The sequence below is a fragment of the Haliotis rubra genome, unplaced genomic scaffold (genome assembly GCF_003918875.1).
Source record: "Haliotis rubra isolate DU_JTF1 unplaced genomic scaffold, ASM391887v1 Scf504, whole genome shotgun sequence".
Lineage (NCBI taxonomy): Eukaryota > Metazoa > Mollusca > Gastropoda > Lepetellida > Haliotidae > Haliotis > Haliotis rubra.
This window is the reverse complement of record NW_025767196.1, coordinates 135,774-156,165: the sequence shown is the minus strand read 5'-3', so window position 1 is coordinate 156,165 and position 20,392 is coordinate 135,774. Positions and strand designations below refer to the sequence as shown.

The 20,392-nt window shown below is 40.9% G+C and overlaps 1 protein-coding gene across 1 annotated transcript in view; it reads right to left on the bottom strand.

The window, feature by feature from the left end:
* The window catches only part of LOC124291998, a 152,990-nt gene that overhangs the window by 47,530 nt on the left and 85,068 nt on the right, over window positions 1–20,392 (bottom strand). The window contains 1 exon segment of the mRNA XM_046729074.1: window positions 268–361. Within this exon segment, the coding sequence (XP_046585030.1) occupies window positions 268–361 (94 nt within the window).

Genomic DNA, 20,392 nt, shown 5'->3' with positions numbered 1-20,392 from the left:
CTCTATGTTCAGTAAATTAGTTCGTGAGAATTGGCAAATATGGAAAGGCAGTGGTCTCAGCACCTGTTTCTTCACATGGGTGGGTCATAGTGGAACATTTGTACATTGATTTGTGTATGTTATGAATGCATATTTGCGTGTGATATATTTCGTATCAACCATAAGGAGCTAATGTAGTGTTACAACACTGCTGCAGAGTACAAGCTTGGAGTCACATGACCATGGTATCACTGGTCTAGTGGCCTAATGACTGTGTGTGACACTCACCTTGGCATAGTACTGGCTGGCTCCGCCCTCGGAGCGGATGGTGCCGGCACTTGACTTGCGCTGCGGAGCATCTTCTTCTGTTAGTGGCACATTTCTGTCAAACAAAGAGTGAAGAATAAAATGACCATCACACTGTCCACCAAAGGATCAAACAATCAATAGACGCCAAATGTCAGCGACATAGATCAATATATAGATCAACTGTGACCAAATATTGCAATTTGTAAGAAGCAGGATGTTACTGTGTGCTGAAAGATGTTCAGAACCGTGAGGTCAAGCTGTGCAACCAGTGGTAACTGGGCTGATCTTAAATATGTGGGAGGCAGTATGTGTCTTAGTTGTTTAAAAGGAAGGGGTATTAATGCTACGGTAAAACACATCATGAGAATGGACCGGTGACCGAATGCAAGTGCAACAATTCATGCAATTGGAGAAAATAATATTCGATGAAACAGAATGATATATGATGACACAGAATGACACAGAATGACACAGAATGACACAGAATGACATGCACAGCATTTCCAGTATATGTCACTACTGGACTGGACATGTATCTACATAAACAGCGAGTGAGTGAGTGAGTGGTTTTACGCTGCTTTTAGCAATATTCCAGCAATATCACGGCTGGGGACACCAGAAATGGACTTCACACATAGTACCCATGAGGGGAATTGAACCCGGTCTTCGGCGTGATGCGCGAACACTGTAACCACTAGGCTACCCCACCGCCCCTCTACATAACAGAAAGGGTTACTGTTCAACTACACACAGAAAAGTAACAACACTGATCGTCTGTCTAACAGTCCCTGAGCTGCAGTAATTTCCCTTCCTTCTAAGTGAAACAATTTTAAATATCCTCACATTCTGAATTTCCCATCCCACTGGGGCTCCTTTTCAATTTAAAAGGAATTATTTGTTCTGTGACAATTAAATACATTCCGAGACAAAGCGTTAGTCTACATCACTATACATGCTGGCATGAAACAAAGTCACGAAGGAAACAGTTTCTGCAATAAACTTGACAAAACAAAAATTGCCGAATTCAATTGGATTCAGAGATTAAATTCCCAATGCGCTGCAATCTAAATGAAACGTCTGGCATAAGATGGAGATTGGCGCTGTAGTCCTCATTCCATAAGTCAGACAGGCATCGATTTCACAGAAACCCACGACAATAGCAGATTAGTGACATCTAAACATTGATTAAAGAGGAAGGACTTTCAAAGGCTTACTGGTTGAGTAGGGTGTGTTTGCTTAAATGTTCCTTTCAACAGGTAGGACAGAAACAGCAGGTTTTGATCACACCGTGTATAAATGTACATAATAATAATAATGGGCATTTGTTATACGCTATAATCCACACACTAGTGCATGCTCAAAGCGCAGATACATGGTATACTAACAGAGGATACTAAACGACCTTCCGTGTAATACCATTTTTATTAAACAAGTTAAAAATTTGGTATCAAACAAGCGAAAACGAGTTTGATGCTAAATCTTTCACGTGTTTAATAAAAATGGTATTTTGGCTAAGGCCTAACTCTGGTACTCCTTATTATGATCTGATCATCAAAATTTAGAAAGGTATAGTAAATATAGCCTGGCGGTTATTTTGGTGGCCATTTTGAGTTCTGGGTAATATATTAAAATTTCTAATAACATGCCATCACTCTAGAAGCAAAAGCGAAACAAAAACAACTTGTTTTAGATACAAAAATAATGTTAACTTTCAATAAATACATCACCACCACTCAATTCCATGAAAAGTTGGAAAAACGCTAAAATACCCCTGTCTCAAAGAATAAGCTGTAAATCATTCTATTACCACGATATGACCATACAAAACGACTTATTTTGTGCCCAAGACATCACTCTAGGGGAGAAAAGTGTAAAAAGACATCAAAAGTATCAACTTCGGTTATAAATGGAAACATTCGGTGTTCATTTCTATGTAAATCTAAGCTCTTAGAAGGCAAAACACGCTAACACAAAATGGCGGCCATTTTGATTTTTTTTTAAAAACAAAAATATGTCAAATAATTTTTACATCCTTTAGCAACACTCAGAAGTAAAAATAACTGTGATCAGATTGATAGTAGTAAAAATGTCTATGATTAACTTTGAGGTGTTGTCGGGCAGAAAACCAAATGTGGCGAAAATGCTTGCAGACCCCCACCACACATATAAAGGCCTGTGAAAAAAACCTGATACCACAATCGGAGTGTATTACAGGCCTTTTCATGAGCCCAAGACATCATACTAACTGAAAATAGTGTCAAACAAAATCAGTACTGGGGAGGCTACGAAATCCTATTCCTAGGCCTCTTTTGAGAGTCTCCTCCTGGACTAAATCCAAAATTTCACATGGAGGTCAGAGAAAGGATAATCAGATCCCCTTCAGACAAGAACCTATGATGAGAAGCTAAAGTTTCCACCCTACACCACAGGGCAAATCCTGTCCTAACAAAATCTTGCACTCAACGGACAACAAGAACACCCTGTCATCATGGCCGACTCGATTATTTTACCGACTGCCGCAATATAGCTGGAATATTGTTGAGTGCGGTATAAAACTAAACTCACTCATTAATGTACAGATCCATCTCAACGATCCACGTTAACCTCAAGGACACAGGTCGGTCAGTAGAGCTGTGACGATATATCGTAGTATCGATAATCGTGATACTTTATCTGACGATAAATATATCGATACGTTTTTTTCGTATCGTGATATGTATCGTTGACCTTAAAATTGTTAATTTTCATTAGATATTGATGGTTATGTCAAAATTTCTTGATATTAACATATAATTTTTAAAGAAAATAACTAAAGAAAGCATATCGTGATATGCATCAAATCGAATCGTATTGTTTCAAGATATCGCAATACGTATCGTATCATGAAATTTCTGTATCGTCACACCTCTATCACTCAGTACCGCAACCTCCAATGGAACATATTTCCATGAGTTTCAAAATATACATGACAGCCATATCCTTGTACAAACCCAGCAATAAACACCTCCAGGAATACCCCCTACACCGATATGCCTTAGTGCTATCTCAGCTTGTATAGGTATGCAGGACACTGATATACCGCTAGGAACTCTCAAATACTAGTCTTAGTCTTCCTCGATATCAGCCATGATTTATAAATATCTGAAACCTGTTTTTCGTTAAAACTTGTGACAATGTGCCATTTGTATGTAGTTTTGTCTTCAAGAATCAGGCATCATTTGTGATATTTCTGTTCATGCCTTAATCAATCAATCTTTGTTCACCCATATATACTACTCACATTTTGCTAAGGATCACAAAAATTCGCAAATTTACTTAAATGTAGATTTATAATTTGAAATTGTATCCATTTAAAACTGGGTAAATAATGATATGGTAACACATCTGTAGGAAAACAGCCACTTTAAGCTAACTGTATGCACTTGATACATGAGTAACCATAAAAATGGTTCTCATGGCACCAATCAACCATTTTGCAAATCATGGAACGAGTCATTGACAAGTACACAACACATGTCAATAGCAGGTAGAGGATCCACAAGATGCAGTGACATACTGAAACCTAGGATTCATGCTTACAATAGGCTTAGATATTTAAACCAAATTTGACCCCACATCATAGTTTTCTGTTGAATCAATGATTTGATCCTTAGCAAAGTGTGAATAGTATGTATACATGAAACCTTAAAGCATGTTCCACTGTGATAATTGTGTCAGGTTGTCTGCTTGTTGCCAAGAGATTGTACTACACAGACATATCAAATGAGTTTCCAAAAATATCCCGAATATCTCAAAACTGGTTTTAATGAAAAACAAATTAGTATGTAACAGAAGTAGCTGTCTCTGATATTCTCATCAATGTCTTCATTGACATCAGTATTGGTTCATACATATCAGGGAACAGTTATAACAAAACAACACATTTTACTCAATAATCTTATAGTGGCATGCAGTAGCCTGTATGTTGCCTACAAGGTACAGGCATGAAAGGAATTAAGAAGTGATAGATCTATTTCAACAGATAACAACTTTTCTTATTCTTTTTACAATGTTTCAGATAGATTTCTTGTTCTTCTTCAAAGGTGAGGGGCGGAGGGATAGCCTCGTGGTTAAAGCGTTCGCTTGTCACGCCAAAGGCCTGGGTTCGATTCCACACATGAGTACAATGTGTGAAGCCCATTTCTGGTGTCCCCTGTCGTGCTATTGCTAGAATATTGCTAAAAGCAGCGTAAAACCATATTCAGTCAGTCAGTCTTCAAAGGTTATTTGTACACAACTAAGTCTGGACAAGGCAAACCAGTAAGCAACATATTACCAGCAATGATCAAAGCCATGAATATTCAATAACATGTCATCAACCAAGTCCACAAGCTAGGTCAGCTCTCACAACCAGCATAAGCTACAGGAAAGCTATTCTAACCTGGCACTACTTTCACTGAAACCACCAATTCCCAGACCAACAAGGAGACTTACCAAGTGTGGCGACATATATTCTTAATTGCTACTCCAAGTGATTACTTTGTATGTACACTATAAACAAACTTTTAAATTTAACCATATATTGAGATACAGCTGTCACTGATTGAGAACTTTGGTGGGGTTGACTGCACTTTATGGGTCCCTGAAAATTTTACGCCATTTTTTGTTTACCCTTGCGATGGTTAGGGTTAGGGTCCCAAAGGCAGGGACACGTAAAGTGCAGGTGTACCCTTTGGTGTCAACCTAATGACTCAAATGTACATGAACACATGATAAGAGAGAGAATTACCGACAACATTAAAACCATTAAAAATCACTATTTTAGAAAGACCTAACAAACACATCTGAGAGAACAATTCGAGTTTTCAACTACAGTGGCACCCGGCACTCATCGGGACTAAAAAAATAGTCCGGTTTAGACAGCGTGCCGGATTGTACAGATGACATGGTTACCTCCAACTAGAAGTGTACAAGTTTCGTCACTCTCATATACATTGTTCTATCACAATAAAACGTCAACCTACCAGTTACATGTACAAGTATACCCATGCTGAACTAAGATTAAAATGTTTTTGTCGGCAACCATGTAGTCTCAACGCAAGATTAATTGGTGACAATACACATCCAGCCGAATCCTCGCCTCGCGCCGGATTAGACAGCGCTGACTACAGTATAAACCAATATTCGGGCGGCTCATTTCATGCCAAGATTCAGAATTCTGCTGCCGGATTGCAGCAGAATAAATGATGATAATCACACTAGCTACGGATGGGCCTGAGATTTTATACCGGTGTTGACAACTTGCCGGATAGGACAACTGCCGGTTTTGACAGCTTCCACTGTACACTATTTTGCCTACATCTATTTCTCAAATCAAATGTCTCGAGACTTTCATTTAGTCCAACTAAAGTAAGAAATACTTCAGAGTTATGAAAAATGGCCAAAGTTCAGCAGCTGTTTTCCATGTGTTACTAATTATTTGTATTCAAATGGTATCACAACACTGTATCTGGTCGTCTGACATACTGTCATATGACAACCCTGTCACACATCCTCTAAGACTTGACAATGAACAGATGACATTCAGCTCTTCATCAGATCACACAGGACAATCTAATCTACATCACAAACATCTTAAACTATCTGAAAAGGCCAAACTGTCTTTGATTTACTTTTCCAATATTTTGTCACATGCTTATGGCATGTGATGCCATCTTAGGTAACGCCTGTACGTGCATAGCAACTGGTAGACAAGGCCTAGTTACGTCTCTACGTGCATAGCAACACTACACAAGGCCCAGTTACGCCTGTATATGCATAGCAACACTGTAAAGCCTAGTTACGCCTCACATGGGAACTAGCAAAGCGGACCAAGATACATCTGGAGGATACACAGTGACACGAAGCAGACCAGACAAGACACTGTCTGAAAAATTACAAAAATTCCCCGTGGAAACTTCAGTTTAACATGTTCATAAATCGTGTTGAACACGTCGCCTGGAGGGAAAATCCCATCCTTTCTATTAATGTACCATCCCTTGGCATAAAATATTTATATATTCTAAAAGTCAAGCATGAGGAAATGACTCAGCAAATCTCCAGCCTGTGTTTTCCATCACAAATAATATATGGTGCAACTCAGAACTGGGCACAGAAATCATACAAGGTGTGAATGATAAAGTGAATGTGTTTGTCAATTCCGTGTGAGGCCACACATCTTAATGCAGTATCAAAGCTCTTTGAGGTTGGATGAAGTTGGTCTAGACCAGCAATGACAGTAATTTTAGTCTGTTTGGAGTTGAAAGTCAATAAATAATATTGGAGTTGAAAGTCAATAAATAATATTAGAACTCCATAATAATGGCATTTGTTGAAATTTGAAACATTAATCTCCTTAAACTATTTAATCCTTGGTATCTTTTGGTGAGTGAGTGAGTGAGTGAGTGAGTGAGTGAGTGAGTGAGTGAGTGAGTGAGTGAGTGAGTGAGTGAGTGAGTGAGTGAGTGAGTGAGTGAGTGAGTGAGTGAGTGAGTGAGTGAGTGACCGACCAGAAATGGGCTTCACACATTGTACCCATGTGGGGTATCGAACCCGGGCCTTCAATGTGACGAGCGAACACGTAACCACCAGGCTACCCTACCGCCCCACACAACTGAGTGTTTAAACTGTAGGAGACAGATTGTAGAACATATTTGTACCAGAAACCAGGAGCTGTGACCCTGTGTTGAGTACAATGAAGTCAAGGACTGGTGAACTAATTAATGTGATGGTTGTAAATACTATTACAGAGGGTAACTAATCGCGACATCATCTCGGTACCGTATTGTCTGACCAGCATCACCTTGTGTCTTATCATGGCTATGTAGAGCAAACGGTTCCACACATACATGATGCATTCACCAGAACATCTCTGATGACTTTACATAACCAGTAATCACTTAACCTGCGAATCCTATAGAATCCTTCACATCACCTTGACTTACATATGGTTTCAGCAGTAAAAGTTGCTGAATTTCACACTTTTTCACTTCTCATCAACCAATAACTGCATCCTCTACAAAACTATCCCTTATTAGTCGTTTCTCCATGTATCTTAACAAAACCGCCCATAGAAGATTCCCTTGATATAACCCCATCTCATTCTACCTCAACCCTACCTCCTATCATTATCATCCCCAGTACTGCTCCACCTTCAATCCCTTCAAACAACAGACCCCTTTTTCCTTACAACTGTACCCCACTTATTGCCATATATTCCCATACACCTTTAATTCCTACACATGTGAACACCATTCTGTTGTAATTATATCAGTCAATCCTATGTTAAACTCCAACCCTCAAAATCTCCGCACCCCACACCACATGCAAACTCCTGGTCCCTCTCCCCATCTCACCCTACACCCTCATCTGTGGGTCCCTCTCTCCATCCCAAACACATACCCTCACCTGCTGGTCGCTTTCCCAACCCTATTTTATATATTCCTGCTCCACAACCAGTCCAACTTCCATTCCTTAAATACCCCACCCTTAAGTCTCCTCACCCCATACTCCCAACTCCCTCCCCTCCAATCTCACTCCCCCTCTCCCCATGTTCCCTACTACACCAGACTCCTCTCACATGTTTCGTGCATCAGTTATGCAACCCGCATGAAAGGCAATCCAGTCTGTGATGTTAACCCTTGAGAGGCTGACTCAAGTAAAAGTGTTCCTCATATCTCACCATCTAGCTATGGCATAACGCTATTATACCTCACATGCTACATAACCCTTTTGAAGTAGAACCCTGGAGTATAACATCATCAGATGCACACATGGAAATGGTTAATTCTACAATGTGAAAGTTCTCCATGCATACGCAATGTCCTGATGTCTCACACACAAGGTCTGCAGTGTCTAGTGCAGCTGCTTCCTGAACTCACGCAATGACATTCTCAGGAACCAAAATGTGAAGTATCTGTACCTTCTGACAAATACAGGAACCCCAGGGGACCCAGGGCTTCTTGTTATTGGATCCACAGGAATCCAAGAGTTGAGGGCTCAGAGATCAACATACTGTTTTATTCAACATGCAGATATAATTGTCTGAAAACTGAATTCATATCCAGAAGAAGCTATGAATATTTTGGTTCTGTGATCTGCGGGATTAGATCATAACAAAAAACTATGTCAAGGGCTGGTTTCTTACAGTTCCTTGAGGTGGCAGAGTTCAGTATACAACGCAATCATTAGTCTTTTTTCACAGTCCATGAACTGCTTAATTTCCCTTCTGCTTTCCTTCCCTGATTTCCTTAGGTTCAAGATTTCCTTAGGTTCAAACTCTTTAACCACTAGGCTACCCACGCCTCCCAAAATAAATCTTTAGTATTGATGTGCACAGATGGATGAGGTATCAGAAACAGGATAGACCCATGCTGGATAATCACATTACTTGCAAGTATTTCTAGAATCCTTAGATAATAGACTACATGGCAGTGCAAGGGTATGAGGCTTGTCTCCACATAATACGAGCAGTCGCTCTTCCACAGGTTTATTCACAAATGTGTTTGGTTGACCTCCAGATAGTATCATCACCCCCCACTCTCAGTGTGAACTGCGAGACAAGCAATATAGACTGACTGAGTTTAGTTTTATGCCGCTTTTAGCAATATTCCAGCAATATCATGGTGGGGGACACCAGAAACGGGCTTAACACATTGTGCCCATGTGGGGAATCGAACCCGGGTCTTCTGCGTGACGAGCCAACGCTTTAACCACTTGGCTACCCAACCGCCCACAAGCAGTATAGAAGACATTCCTGTAGTGCCACCAAAATAACAACATTACGACCAATTTACAAGTAATGATAACCTTGATTACACAATTAATAGCGACAAAAACCTTTCCACAATCCTAAAAAATATCTGATAAAGCTAAAGTCCATTTTATGATTCTGACCACAGCATCAACATGTGTCAGTCAGTCAGTCACAATCAATTAGTAACAATGCCAATGTGTTTCGGAACAAAACACTTATGCACATAGACTAATCCCTGACTTGTCCCTGAATATATATAATTTTGATTGTAACAAATAAACCCAATTTAAATTGAAAAGGAGCCCCAGGGAGACCAGAGATTGAACCTGGAGAAATCTAGACTTGCTTCATATAATTTAACCAGACATTGACAATGGCCACAGTGAGAGCTATATTCATATGGTGGACATAGGTTCCAGACACTGACAATGGCCACAGTGAGAGCTATATTCATATAGTGGACATTGGTTCCAAACACTGACAATGGCCACAGTGAGAGCTATATTCATATGGTGGACATAGGTTCCAGACACTGACAATGGCCACAGTCAGAGCTATATTCATATGGTGGACATAGGTTCCAGACATTGACAATGGCCACAGTGAGAGCTATATTCATATAGTGGACATAGGTTCCAGACATTGACAATGGCCACAGTGAGAACTATCACTGTCATACTTTATTGGTTCATAAATAAAAAGCAACCAGCCCAGTTGTACAATCATAAAACGATATTTTAAGATAGCAACTGTATCATAAAGATTGTGTTTATGAACCAGAGGCATTTAATGATAACCCCAGGTGTTTACAAACATAGTCAGCATTTCCTTCCCCACAACTTCACAATTCAACAACATTACAAGAATATCCTATACTACTACTATTAATTGTTAATCTAAAGAACCCCTAAATGTATATATTTTAGCAAAAGAACCTAGCATCCTAAATCTTGAAACACAGAAACTAGTAATGATTACTCCCACCATTACTCATGTCACTCCCAATCATAAAGGCAAACGTGAAACAAGGACAAGAAATCCTACTGACAGTTATTGAAAAACAATATGACCTGCACTGTCAGATTATAGCTGATTAGGTCAGTGTAACCAATCTGATCAAAAATGTTTGAATCTGGACAGAACCTCACTCTACCTATATTTATCAGTAGACTTACTGATTACATACCTTTTTAACTTCAGTGAAGAGATTTTAAACCAGATTTATACGGTTATATTCTGTGTACACATAAGGCAGCCATTATGACCATCGAGTCACCATTATGGTCAATTCTGAAGATAAAACATCCATTCTGACCCTTTAGAAGATAAAACCTCAATACTAGCCCTCAAATTACCAATACCATTAGTTCTGAAGACAAAACATGAGCTTTGACCCTTGAATCACCATTCCGGTCAGTTCTGAAGATAAAACATCCCTTTCCGACCCTTCTGAAGACAAACCTCAATACTAGCCCTCAAATTACCAATACCATCAGTTCTGAAGACAAAACATGAGTTTTGACCCTTGAATCACCATTACGGTCAGTTCTGAAGATAAAACATCCCTTTCCGACCCTTCTGAAGACAAACCTCAATACTAGCCCTCAAATTACCAATTCCATCAGTTCTGAAGACAAAACATGAGCTTTGACCCTTGAATCACCAATCCGGTCATTTCTGAAAACAAACATCCACAAGAGCCCTATCCCAAGACAATCATTTTCATTTCCTGGTGAAATGGTTAATTATATTCTAAAGGAAAAACAAAGCGAAGAGTAATGATAAGTCTATTGCCAGCCACTTGACCTTCACTTCCTGTTATAGTGAGCGTATCCTAGGTTAAGTCAACAAGCTCGTACAATACTTCCGGGGTTGCACAGTCTCGATAACAACTGCAGCAATGAAGACTCTCAACCTGGACTAACATTTTGTGTCTGAAATAGAAATATCTGAAGAGTGTTTCAGTTAAATATTCCGGCCCCATTTTCCTGAAACAAACTTAAGTTTTTACTCAAATTTCAAACTGAGTTTGACAATTTGAAACAGCTGAGCTGCATTTTAAAAATAAAAGATGCCAAACAATTTATGTAATCTTTCCACTAAACTCAAATTGTATAGTATGTTTGAGTTTAATATAGATTTCAGTTCATTCTGGGAAATGCATTTCTCAAGTTTGAGTAAAAACTCAGACTTAAGTTTGTTTCGAGAAATCGGGACCAGGGCCTAGATTTTCGACGGACTGACTGACTGAGTTTGGTTTTACGCCACTTTTAGCAATATTCCAGCAACATCACGGCGGGAGACACCAGAAATGGGCTTCACACATTGTACCCATGTGGGGATTCGAACCCGGGTCTATGGTGTGACGAGCCAACGCTTTAACCACTAGGCTACCCCAACGCCCCTCTAGATTTTCGAAGCTCTCTTAGCGCTAGGATAGTCGTAAGTTAATGTTAATGAATGGCACTTACAACTATCTTAGCGCTAAAAGAGCTTCGAAAATCTAGGACCTGGTTAGATAAAAGGAGCAAAGAGAATCCATTCACTTATCTTGACGTGACATTTCTGACATACTAGGCAGTTTGTGAGAGAAAGCAATTTCCTTCTGATTTTCTTAATATATGGTGTCAGTTGCATGACCCTAAGGTTAATGACAGGCACATCTGTGGTTGAAGAGCATGACACCATAAAAGTGAGGGGATTGTGAAGGGGAAGGCAGAAAAACACCTCCTCAAGTTACCCTTACCCTCCCAACTCCCTGGCTGTGTCTCAGGCATCATGTGTGTCATAAGAGGAAACTAACGGGATCGGGTGGTCAGACTCGGGATCGGGTGGTCAGACTCGGGATCGGGTGGTCAGACTCGCTGACTTGGTTGACACATATCATCGTATCCCAATTGTGTGGGTCAATGCTCATGCTGCTGATCACTGGATTGTCTGGTCCAGACTTGATTATTTACAAACTGCCACCATATAGCAGGAATATTGCTGAGTGCGGCGTAAAACTAAACTCACTCGCTCAGGCATGATTGTGTATCATCGCTCATGTTATCAACCACTGGTCCAGGCTTACGTATTTACAGACCAGGCATGAAATATCACTCACTCACTCACTCCAGAGATTCCAGGTCGTATTACATCCCATGCAAATCAGACTCAGTTACCTCCATGCCATAATACTCCGATAGTACAGGATATTTAATAATTTAACCCTACCCGACTATTCATTGGATAATTGTGCAGTTAAAACATCTGCCTGCATTTCCAAATGGAAGTCACTTGGTTCAGTGTCACCTCCTACCATCTAATCTGATGCATGGATCAACCAAAGACACACCTTCACACACGCATGCACACACACCTTGCCTAATGCTATGGTCTGATCAGGGTTTACGTAGCCTGCTTCTTACACATTATTCCAGCCTACTATTCAAATTCTTGCAATAAATTATTAAGCAGTCGCTCAATTTGAGCTATTGAGAATGCTTTTTCCACGCATAGGTTAATGACAGATTTAAATAACACAGATATTCTCTTTCAATGTGTCAAACAACAAAACACAATCAGTATTCAATACAGTAGTCTGGTTTAGATAGTATTAAGCAATTACAATCATTTTGATGTGTCTTATGACATTCAAAAAGCAATCTTGTCACAAGCATCAAGATTATTTGTACATCCTCATCATCATCAAATATGAGATTTACAGGAAAAACATTCAATCACTGTCTGAGATTATATTATTGTTCAACAAGCGTAAAGCAAGACGGTGTCGGATGTTCCGGTTAATACAGCTATGTGTAGCCTAGCTGGTGAATAATTAACTCGTAGCTCCATGTAATGGCACCTGGGGAGGTGTTTGGTCAGCCATTGATCCAGTATGTTCCCCAGCCCCCCATGTCATCCTCTCCCTCATCTCTATGATGGTGTCAGGGATGCTGAACATGTGCTATCAGCTCAACAAAAGGTCTGAGAGTGTCACAATGTCACCACCAGTAAGATGCAGCTGACTATGACTGCATCCCACATCCTGACAATCCTACAGCGTGAAAGCAGCATGAAACTCAATCACACAAACCCTTAACAATCAATAAATGATGAAGTAAATGGATCAAGCTGGAAACCTATTACAGCATTACAATGCATGCTGCAGCACCCTGCATCCCGGTGAATATGACTCGTATTACCGCTAGTATGGCAATGCATGCTGGACCAACCCTACACATGGTAAAGATCATTGAGACTACACACATCAACACACATCTCATAACACTCCCATCCTACCTCTTCATACTGATGCCAGTCCGCTCCAAAGTATGTCCACAAATTTACATCCACAGTCAGTCATTATGGGGTCTCAGGAGAACAAAACAAAGAAGCAGCTTGGGGAAGGGTGCACATATCCTTCTGTATCCGTCCTCTCTGTGTGTGTCTACTAACTAGGCCACAACACATGCTCTGTCTCTCCCACCTGACCCCATGACCCTGATGCAATCGGCAATGGCTAATGAAGTAATTGGAAATAATCTTCCGGAAATTACAGATGATAAATTCCTTCACTTGGAAGAGGGGAGTTTCCAGCATCAGAGTTCCTCGTTATACCACAGCATGTTCAATATAGCCTAGCTGTGTCCCCCCTATTCCACGGCTTCCTACAGCACCAGCACCAGCCGTGTGAATGGCTCCCTCAGTCACAGATCCCTCCTTGGGGGACAATAGGAAGACACTCTAACACTGACAGTCACCAGTGTTTGCCTGTCTTTCAAAACCAATAAAACCAAAATAATCCAGTAATTTTAAAACATCTGTGGGTGTTAAAACGATTCAAGTTACACACAAAATTCAATTGTCTTCATCAGGGTGATAGTTAATGTGGCAATAAATCACTTCCAAAGACCAAAGCAATTAAAAACCCGGCTATCAAAACTTAATATGGTGATTATCCAGAAAAGGTTCCAGAGAGAATTAAGACAACACAACATCACACCATTCCCGAAACTCCAGTCTGAATACTCCACACTTTGCTACACAATAGCTAGGACCGAGATCCTGATCCGCTACTCAGGGAAACAATTGTGACCTTAAGGACAGCACAATGAATCTGAAAGTATATCTCCACCTCGTGCACTTCCCTTCCTCCTCCGTCAGTCAATACATCCTGACTGGGGGATAACCCGGCTGCTAATTTACAGTTACAGGCACTCCTCTCTACTGCTAAAGAAAATTAGGCTGGCAATGAAACCCTGTTTAGAGGGAATGCCTGCTCCATCTGGTGGACTTTCCCAGTCTGCAGGCATCACTGCTGTTCTACCATGTGTGGGGGATACAGGGTTAGCATCCCGTTATGTAACTGCTGGCCGATTCCCACATCTCGTCTTACAAGTCAAAGCTGTAAAACAAGCTCAGGGACAGGAGGAAGTATTGAAATTTGTTTATTGTTGTCCAAGTGTCAAAGAATGCCTTAGACCATGTGTGAGATATGGCGTATAGCTTCTCCTTACATAATGCTTCTGCCAATGTTCAACATCTCAACTTCCAGAGAAAGCTACAGGGCAGATTCAGGCAGGTTAAAAACTTAGTTTACCACAGTGTCACACGATGTCCTTTGGGACAAAAGTTGATGATGCCCTCGTATTTCTACACTAGCAGACAATCAAAACATGGAATATATTGGACTTGAAATATCCTTGTCCAATAACAACTGAATGAACAAATGCTTAAAATGCCTGTTTAAATGACAGAGAGGAAGTGGTAAGAATTGTTTTGCACATCAAACACACTAATATGTTTTGGAATAGTGTCTCTAATACAGATTCTTAACACCACAATAGCTGAAAACACCCAACAAATCTCTAACACTTTGGTGAGTAGAATTTATCAAGTTCCTGAAAATGAAGTGATTTTCTGGGTTCATTTCTTTAAAATCGGGAAAATCAGCTCAAAACAGTTATTGTATTCTTGGATATAACATGATATATGTCATGTATTTTCCCACCACCCATAGCTAACTTAATTTGACATATTTCTTCCAATCAACAACAAGGTCACAGAATATTGTCCCTGTTTTTGCATTTGTACTTTGTACAATTGTATGATACAAGTCAGTGCCAATCTACCCCAAACCTCCCTGACACATGGCCAGCCAGTACAGTTATTGTATTGGTGGATATATCTTGATATTCATCACAAATTGTTGATCTGTGGGTTCCCACAACCCATAGCTTACTTAATCTGACTTATTCGTCCAAACAACATGTTCACAGAATATTGTCACTGTTTCTGCATTAGGATCATTGCATGACACAAGTCAGCGCCAACCCAGCCTCCCAACACATGGCCAGCCAGGAATGTTGAAGAACAAAGTAGATGGATGCCCTCAGATTGTACGTGTATACTCTGACATACACCAGCAGACCATCAAGAAGACCATCAGGAAGACCATCCATCTGGTCTGGTGGCCAGTCTCTCCTGTCTCAGTCCTTAGTAATTAGGCCAGGCAGAAACTGAAGCCAGTAAACAGCAACTGCCTCACTGTCCTAGACTAAGGCTTAGTCTCTGAATATATATAAATTTGATAGTAACAAACAAGACCATATATATTGAAAAGGAGCCCTAGGGAGACCAGAGATTGCTTTATTTAGGGCTTTAGCACTGCAGAGAGAGCTTGGCAGTCAGGGGAAAATAATGTGGTTCAGGGACTGTGAGACAGACTATCACTGTCCCTGCAATGCTCAAATTCTAAATGGAGCAAGTTTAGACTTCCTCAGGTTCTGAATCTTCCATTACATTGGGGCTCCTTATCAAAGTAAATGGATTTATTTGTTATTTGTGGACCAGCCTGTACATATAGGAAGATCTGGAAGATGAGACAACGAAGGACAACTAAACATTATAGTCTGTATTACAGTCTCTGAAACATAATATTTTCCCTTCTGCCTAGCCATCCCTGCAATGTAGTCTGTTTTACAGTCTCTGAAACATAATATTTTCCCTACTGCCTAGCCATCCCTGCAATGTAGTCTGTTTTACAGTCTCTGAAACATAATATTTTCCCTTCTGCCTAGCCATCCCTGCAATGTAGTCTGTTTTACAGTCTCTGAAACATAATATTTTCCCTTCTGCCTTGCCCTCCCTGCAATGTAGTCTGTTTTACAGTCTCTGAAACATAATATTTTCCCTTCTGCCTTGCCCTCCCTGCAATGTAGTCTGTTTTATAGTCTCTGAAACATAATATTTTCCCTACTGCCTTGTCCTCCCTGCAATATAGTCTGTCTCACAGTCCCTGAACCACATTATTTTCCTACTGTCTTGTCCTCCCTGCAATATAGTCTGTCTCACAGTCCCTGAACCACATTATTTTCCTACTGTCTTGTCCTCCCTGCAATATAGTCTGTCTCACAGTCCCTGAACCACATTATTTCCCTACTGCCTTGTCCTCCCTGCAATATAGTCTGTCTCACAGTCCCTGAACCACATTATTTTCCCTACTGTCTTGTCCTCCCTGCAATGTAAAATCTTCATGGGTTCCTCACTAGTCAGGGTATAATGAACCAGAGAGGCTGCCTAACCCTGACTAATCTCTAACCAGGCAGATGTCTTGAGTACCTGACTACAACAACTAACAGCAGCCCGGCCCAGCTGGACACTAAGCAGAAGCTTGAGAGACTGATATACATGGTTAATGCGGTTGTTTGCTGGCATTTATACCTTAACACATCGCAGTGTTTCTGGACATTCAGGGACAGATGCAAGGGAATGTAAGTTATGCTGCAGTGCAATATGAACCTGGCGGGGAAGGGATGACTACAACATAGTAGGACCTGTCCAACAGTCTGGACACACACCGATGCTTCAAACACAGATAAACCATGATGGCAGACAGGGGAGTAATGATGGTTGCATCAGTAACACGGTGAGAGGAGACCAGAATTCTGGAGCTTCTTTAATATGAATTCACCTAATGCAATCCAGATGGTGTATGGATCAAGAAGAGCACGAGGTCTTGGAATGTGGGAGGGTTGTACAAGTGAATGGGGAAGGGTTGTACAAGGAATGTGGAAGGGTTGTACAAGTGAATGTGGAAGGGTTTGTGGAGGGGTTGTACACATGAATGTGGAGGGGTTGTACAAGTGAATGTGGAAGGGTTGTACAAGTGAATGTGGAGGGGTTGTACAAGTGAATGTGGACTGGGCAGTCCAAGTGAATAGGGAAGGGATAGTACATGTGAATGGGGTGGGGGTCGAGAACCTCTCCAAGGCATCACTACCCCAAAATCAAGGTTCCGAACAAATTAATTAGACATGAACAGAAAAGGGCAGAAACATTACCCCAGAATCCTTGACTCAGCCGGACTGTGCCAGGCTGGTGAGACACATACATCCTAACATGGTCTGTTACAATTACTGACAGAACCAATCTATCAACAGCAAGACTGGACAATGATCTGCGAGACACATATATCCTAAGATGGTCTCTTCTGATGACAGAGCCCATCCATTACCAAGCTACGCTGTAGAGGTATATGCAGGGATGGACTGCCAGGGCAGCTGCCATGCTGGAGAGAGATGAGTACAGGCAGCTGGAGCAGGGAATGGGACGGGAAGGGAATGGGGCGATTGTTTTATTAAATATATGGCCCAGAGTCTGCCGAGACTAATGGCATCTAATGCTGTGTTCAGCACAGGGTTAAGTTTGCACAAATGTACTTCCAGTGTGAACAAATGTAGAGAATGGACACAGAAAAACAATATCCATTTGACACCAATAACATTGAATGTGCCTACAGTGCTTCCAGATCAGTTGTGGGTGTCTGTTGTCGATTTCATCTGGCAATCTGGACCACTGTCGACATGATCATTAAAGGTGGAAATATTCATGGACGTTATGTTTATGAAGAAAACTGCATTTTGGAACATATTCTTCCTTCTTCATGAGGTGAATGATGTCGGTTACAATTTCCCAGGGATGTAAATAACTTTAAAATTGCTAGTGTACTCCGGTACAGTGGCACATGTAAAATCACTTGCCCTAATAATTCTTCCACTATACCGGCCATTTTCTTGGTGTTTTTGTAAATAAACAACATAATTAACATTGGAATATCAACTGGACACCGGTACAGTGTGATATACAAATTTGCTTGCCCGACAGAAAAAAAAACACTGGACTCGGGCGTCGGGCAATTGGTTATTTCCACCCCTGTTCCCCTAATTTACTTCCAAATGCCATTCAAGGACTTCACATGATCATTGATTCAAGGCTTTACACGTTGTACCCATCGGGAGAATCGAACACAGGTCTTTGGCGTGACGAGCAAACGCCTTAACCACTAGGCTACCCCCCCACACACCCCAACCCCCTGACAGAATGGAAATGTCAGTTACATGTGCCCTTTCGATGGTTTAACTATTCAAATAGTTTTCCTAGCCTTCCAAGAAGTCCTTGAATTTGTTTAAAACATGCAGTACAACAAATCATCACATTACTTCACAGGTTCCTCATACTGCCTGCACCCCTTAAAGATCAGGGTAAGGATAGACACTTCATTGTATCCCAATTGCGTAGATCAATGCTCATGATGTTGATCACTGGATAGTCTGACTCAATTATTTACAGAACCGTTGCTAGTATATTACCGAGTGCATTGAAAACAAAACCCCACCAAAACCCCCCATATTGCCTGTAAGGACCTTCTTATGAATTATTGGTCATCCATTGTATTCGAGCTTTCATTAGCCAAGGTAAAACACTGTGTACAGTGACTAACCAGCAGAGGGAATCCATGGCAATATCTCCCTCAAAGCCGAGCAGCAGTTTCCCATCATGCTCTAGGGGTTAATGGTGTAATGGGGCCATTAGCAGGAACCATCTCCTTCACAGAATGCAGCAGTGATAGCTACCACTGTTATAAGCTGTATTTGTCAGTAACGATAGGGTAATACTATAAGCTGTGGTACAGACTGGTGTTTCTCGGACACGAGGAAGTAAGTCCCCTTGTGATTGTGTTCATAACTGATTGAACTGATTCTTAACGGTTTATGAACACAATAATAATTCAATACAGGCTGATCAATGAAACTTAACCACAGACCACATATCGGTATTGCCTCTGACTTAATAACACACTTTCTTGTGCTATAAATACTATCCCCCCCACCACTTCACATATAGGACAAGTTCTCTACATGTCCCTGACCCACATTAAGACTGGGATGTAAGATTTGTTCAAATGTTTGGCTTGGGGAATGGGGGGTCGAGGAACACCCCCTCACTTCCCCTGTGAGATCCTACAGCAGGATGTTTATTATAAACACCTATCACTCAAGTGCAGGTTATTTCCTGACCATATCGGAGATCCTACACACAGGCTACATGCAGTTGTCAGGGGAGCAGTTTTCCTACACTATACCACTATTGTCCTGGCTTAATGGACCCTACATACTAGAGTCTGGCGTAAGCAAACCTGTGAATGATGGCATGAGCAACAATACTCTGCTTTGGGTCACAATGACCTGCAATGACATAGATCACTCATTGTAACCAGGCCCTGATTTCTCGAAACAAACTGAGGTTTTGACTTAAGTAAGAGTTTTTACTCAAATTTGAAAGCAGGAAAATGCATTTCCCAGAATGAACTGAAATCGATATTACACTCAAACATAGTTGATAATTTGAGTTGGGTAGATAGGCTACTTAAGTTGTTTGGGCTTTGTTATTGAAAAAAATGTAGTTGAGTTAAAAAAATCAGCAGTTTCAAATTGTCAAACTCAATTTGAAATTTGAGTAAAAACTTCTTTTTTTTTCGAGAAATCGGAGCCTGATGTTCATTACACTGACTGACTGACTGAGTTCGGTTTTACGCCGCTTTTAGCAATATTCCAGCAACATCACGGCGGGCAACACCAGAAATGGGCTTCACACATTGTACCAATGTGGGGATTCGAACCCGGGTCTTCGGAGTGACGAGCCAACGCTTTAACCATTAGGCTACCCCCGCCCCAGATGTTCATTACAGGTCGATGAGCTGCCATAACAGGTGCCCTCCATGATGGTCACCTATCAGATCTTTGCTCGTCACGCTGAGGTCTCGGGTTCAATTGTCCACATGGGTACAATGTTTGAAGCCCATTTCTGGTGTCCCCTGCGGTGAGATTGCTGGAATATTGCTACAAGCGGCATAAAACCAAACTCACTCACTCAAATATCAGATCACAGCACAATCTGTCAGGCAGCATCCGGTGTATAATTCTATTGATCAAGTGCATGTTTCTCATGATTCAATATGTTTCCTATGATTCAATGTTTTTTTGCATGATTCTGTGTAAGATGAAT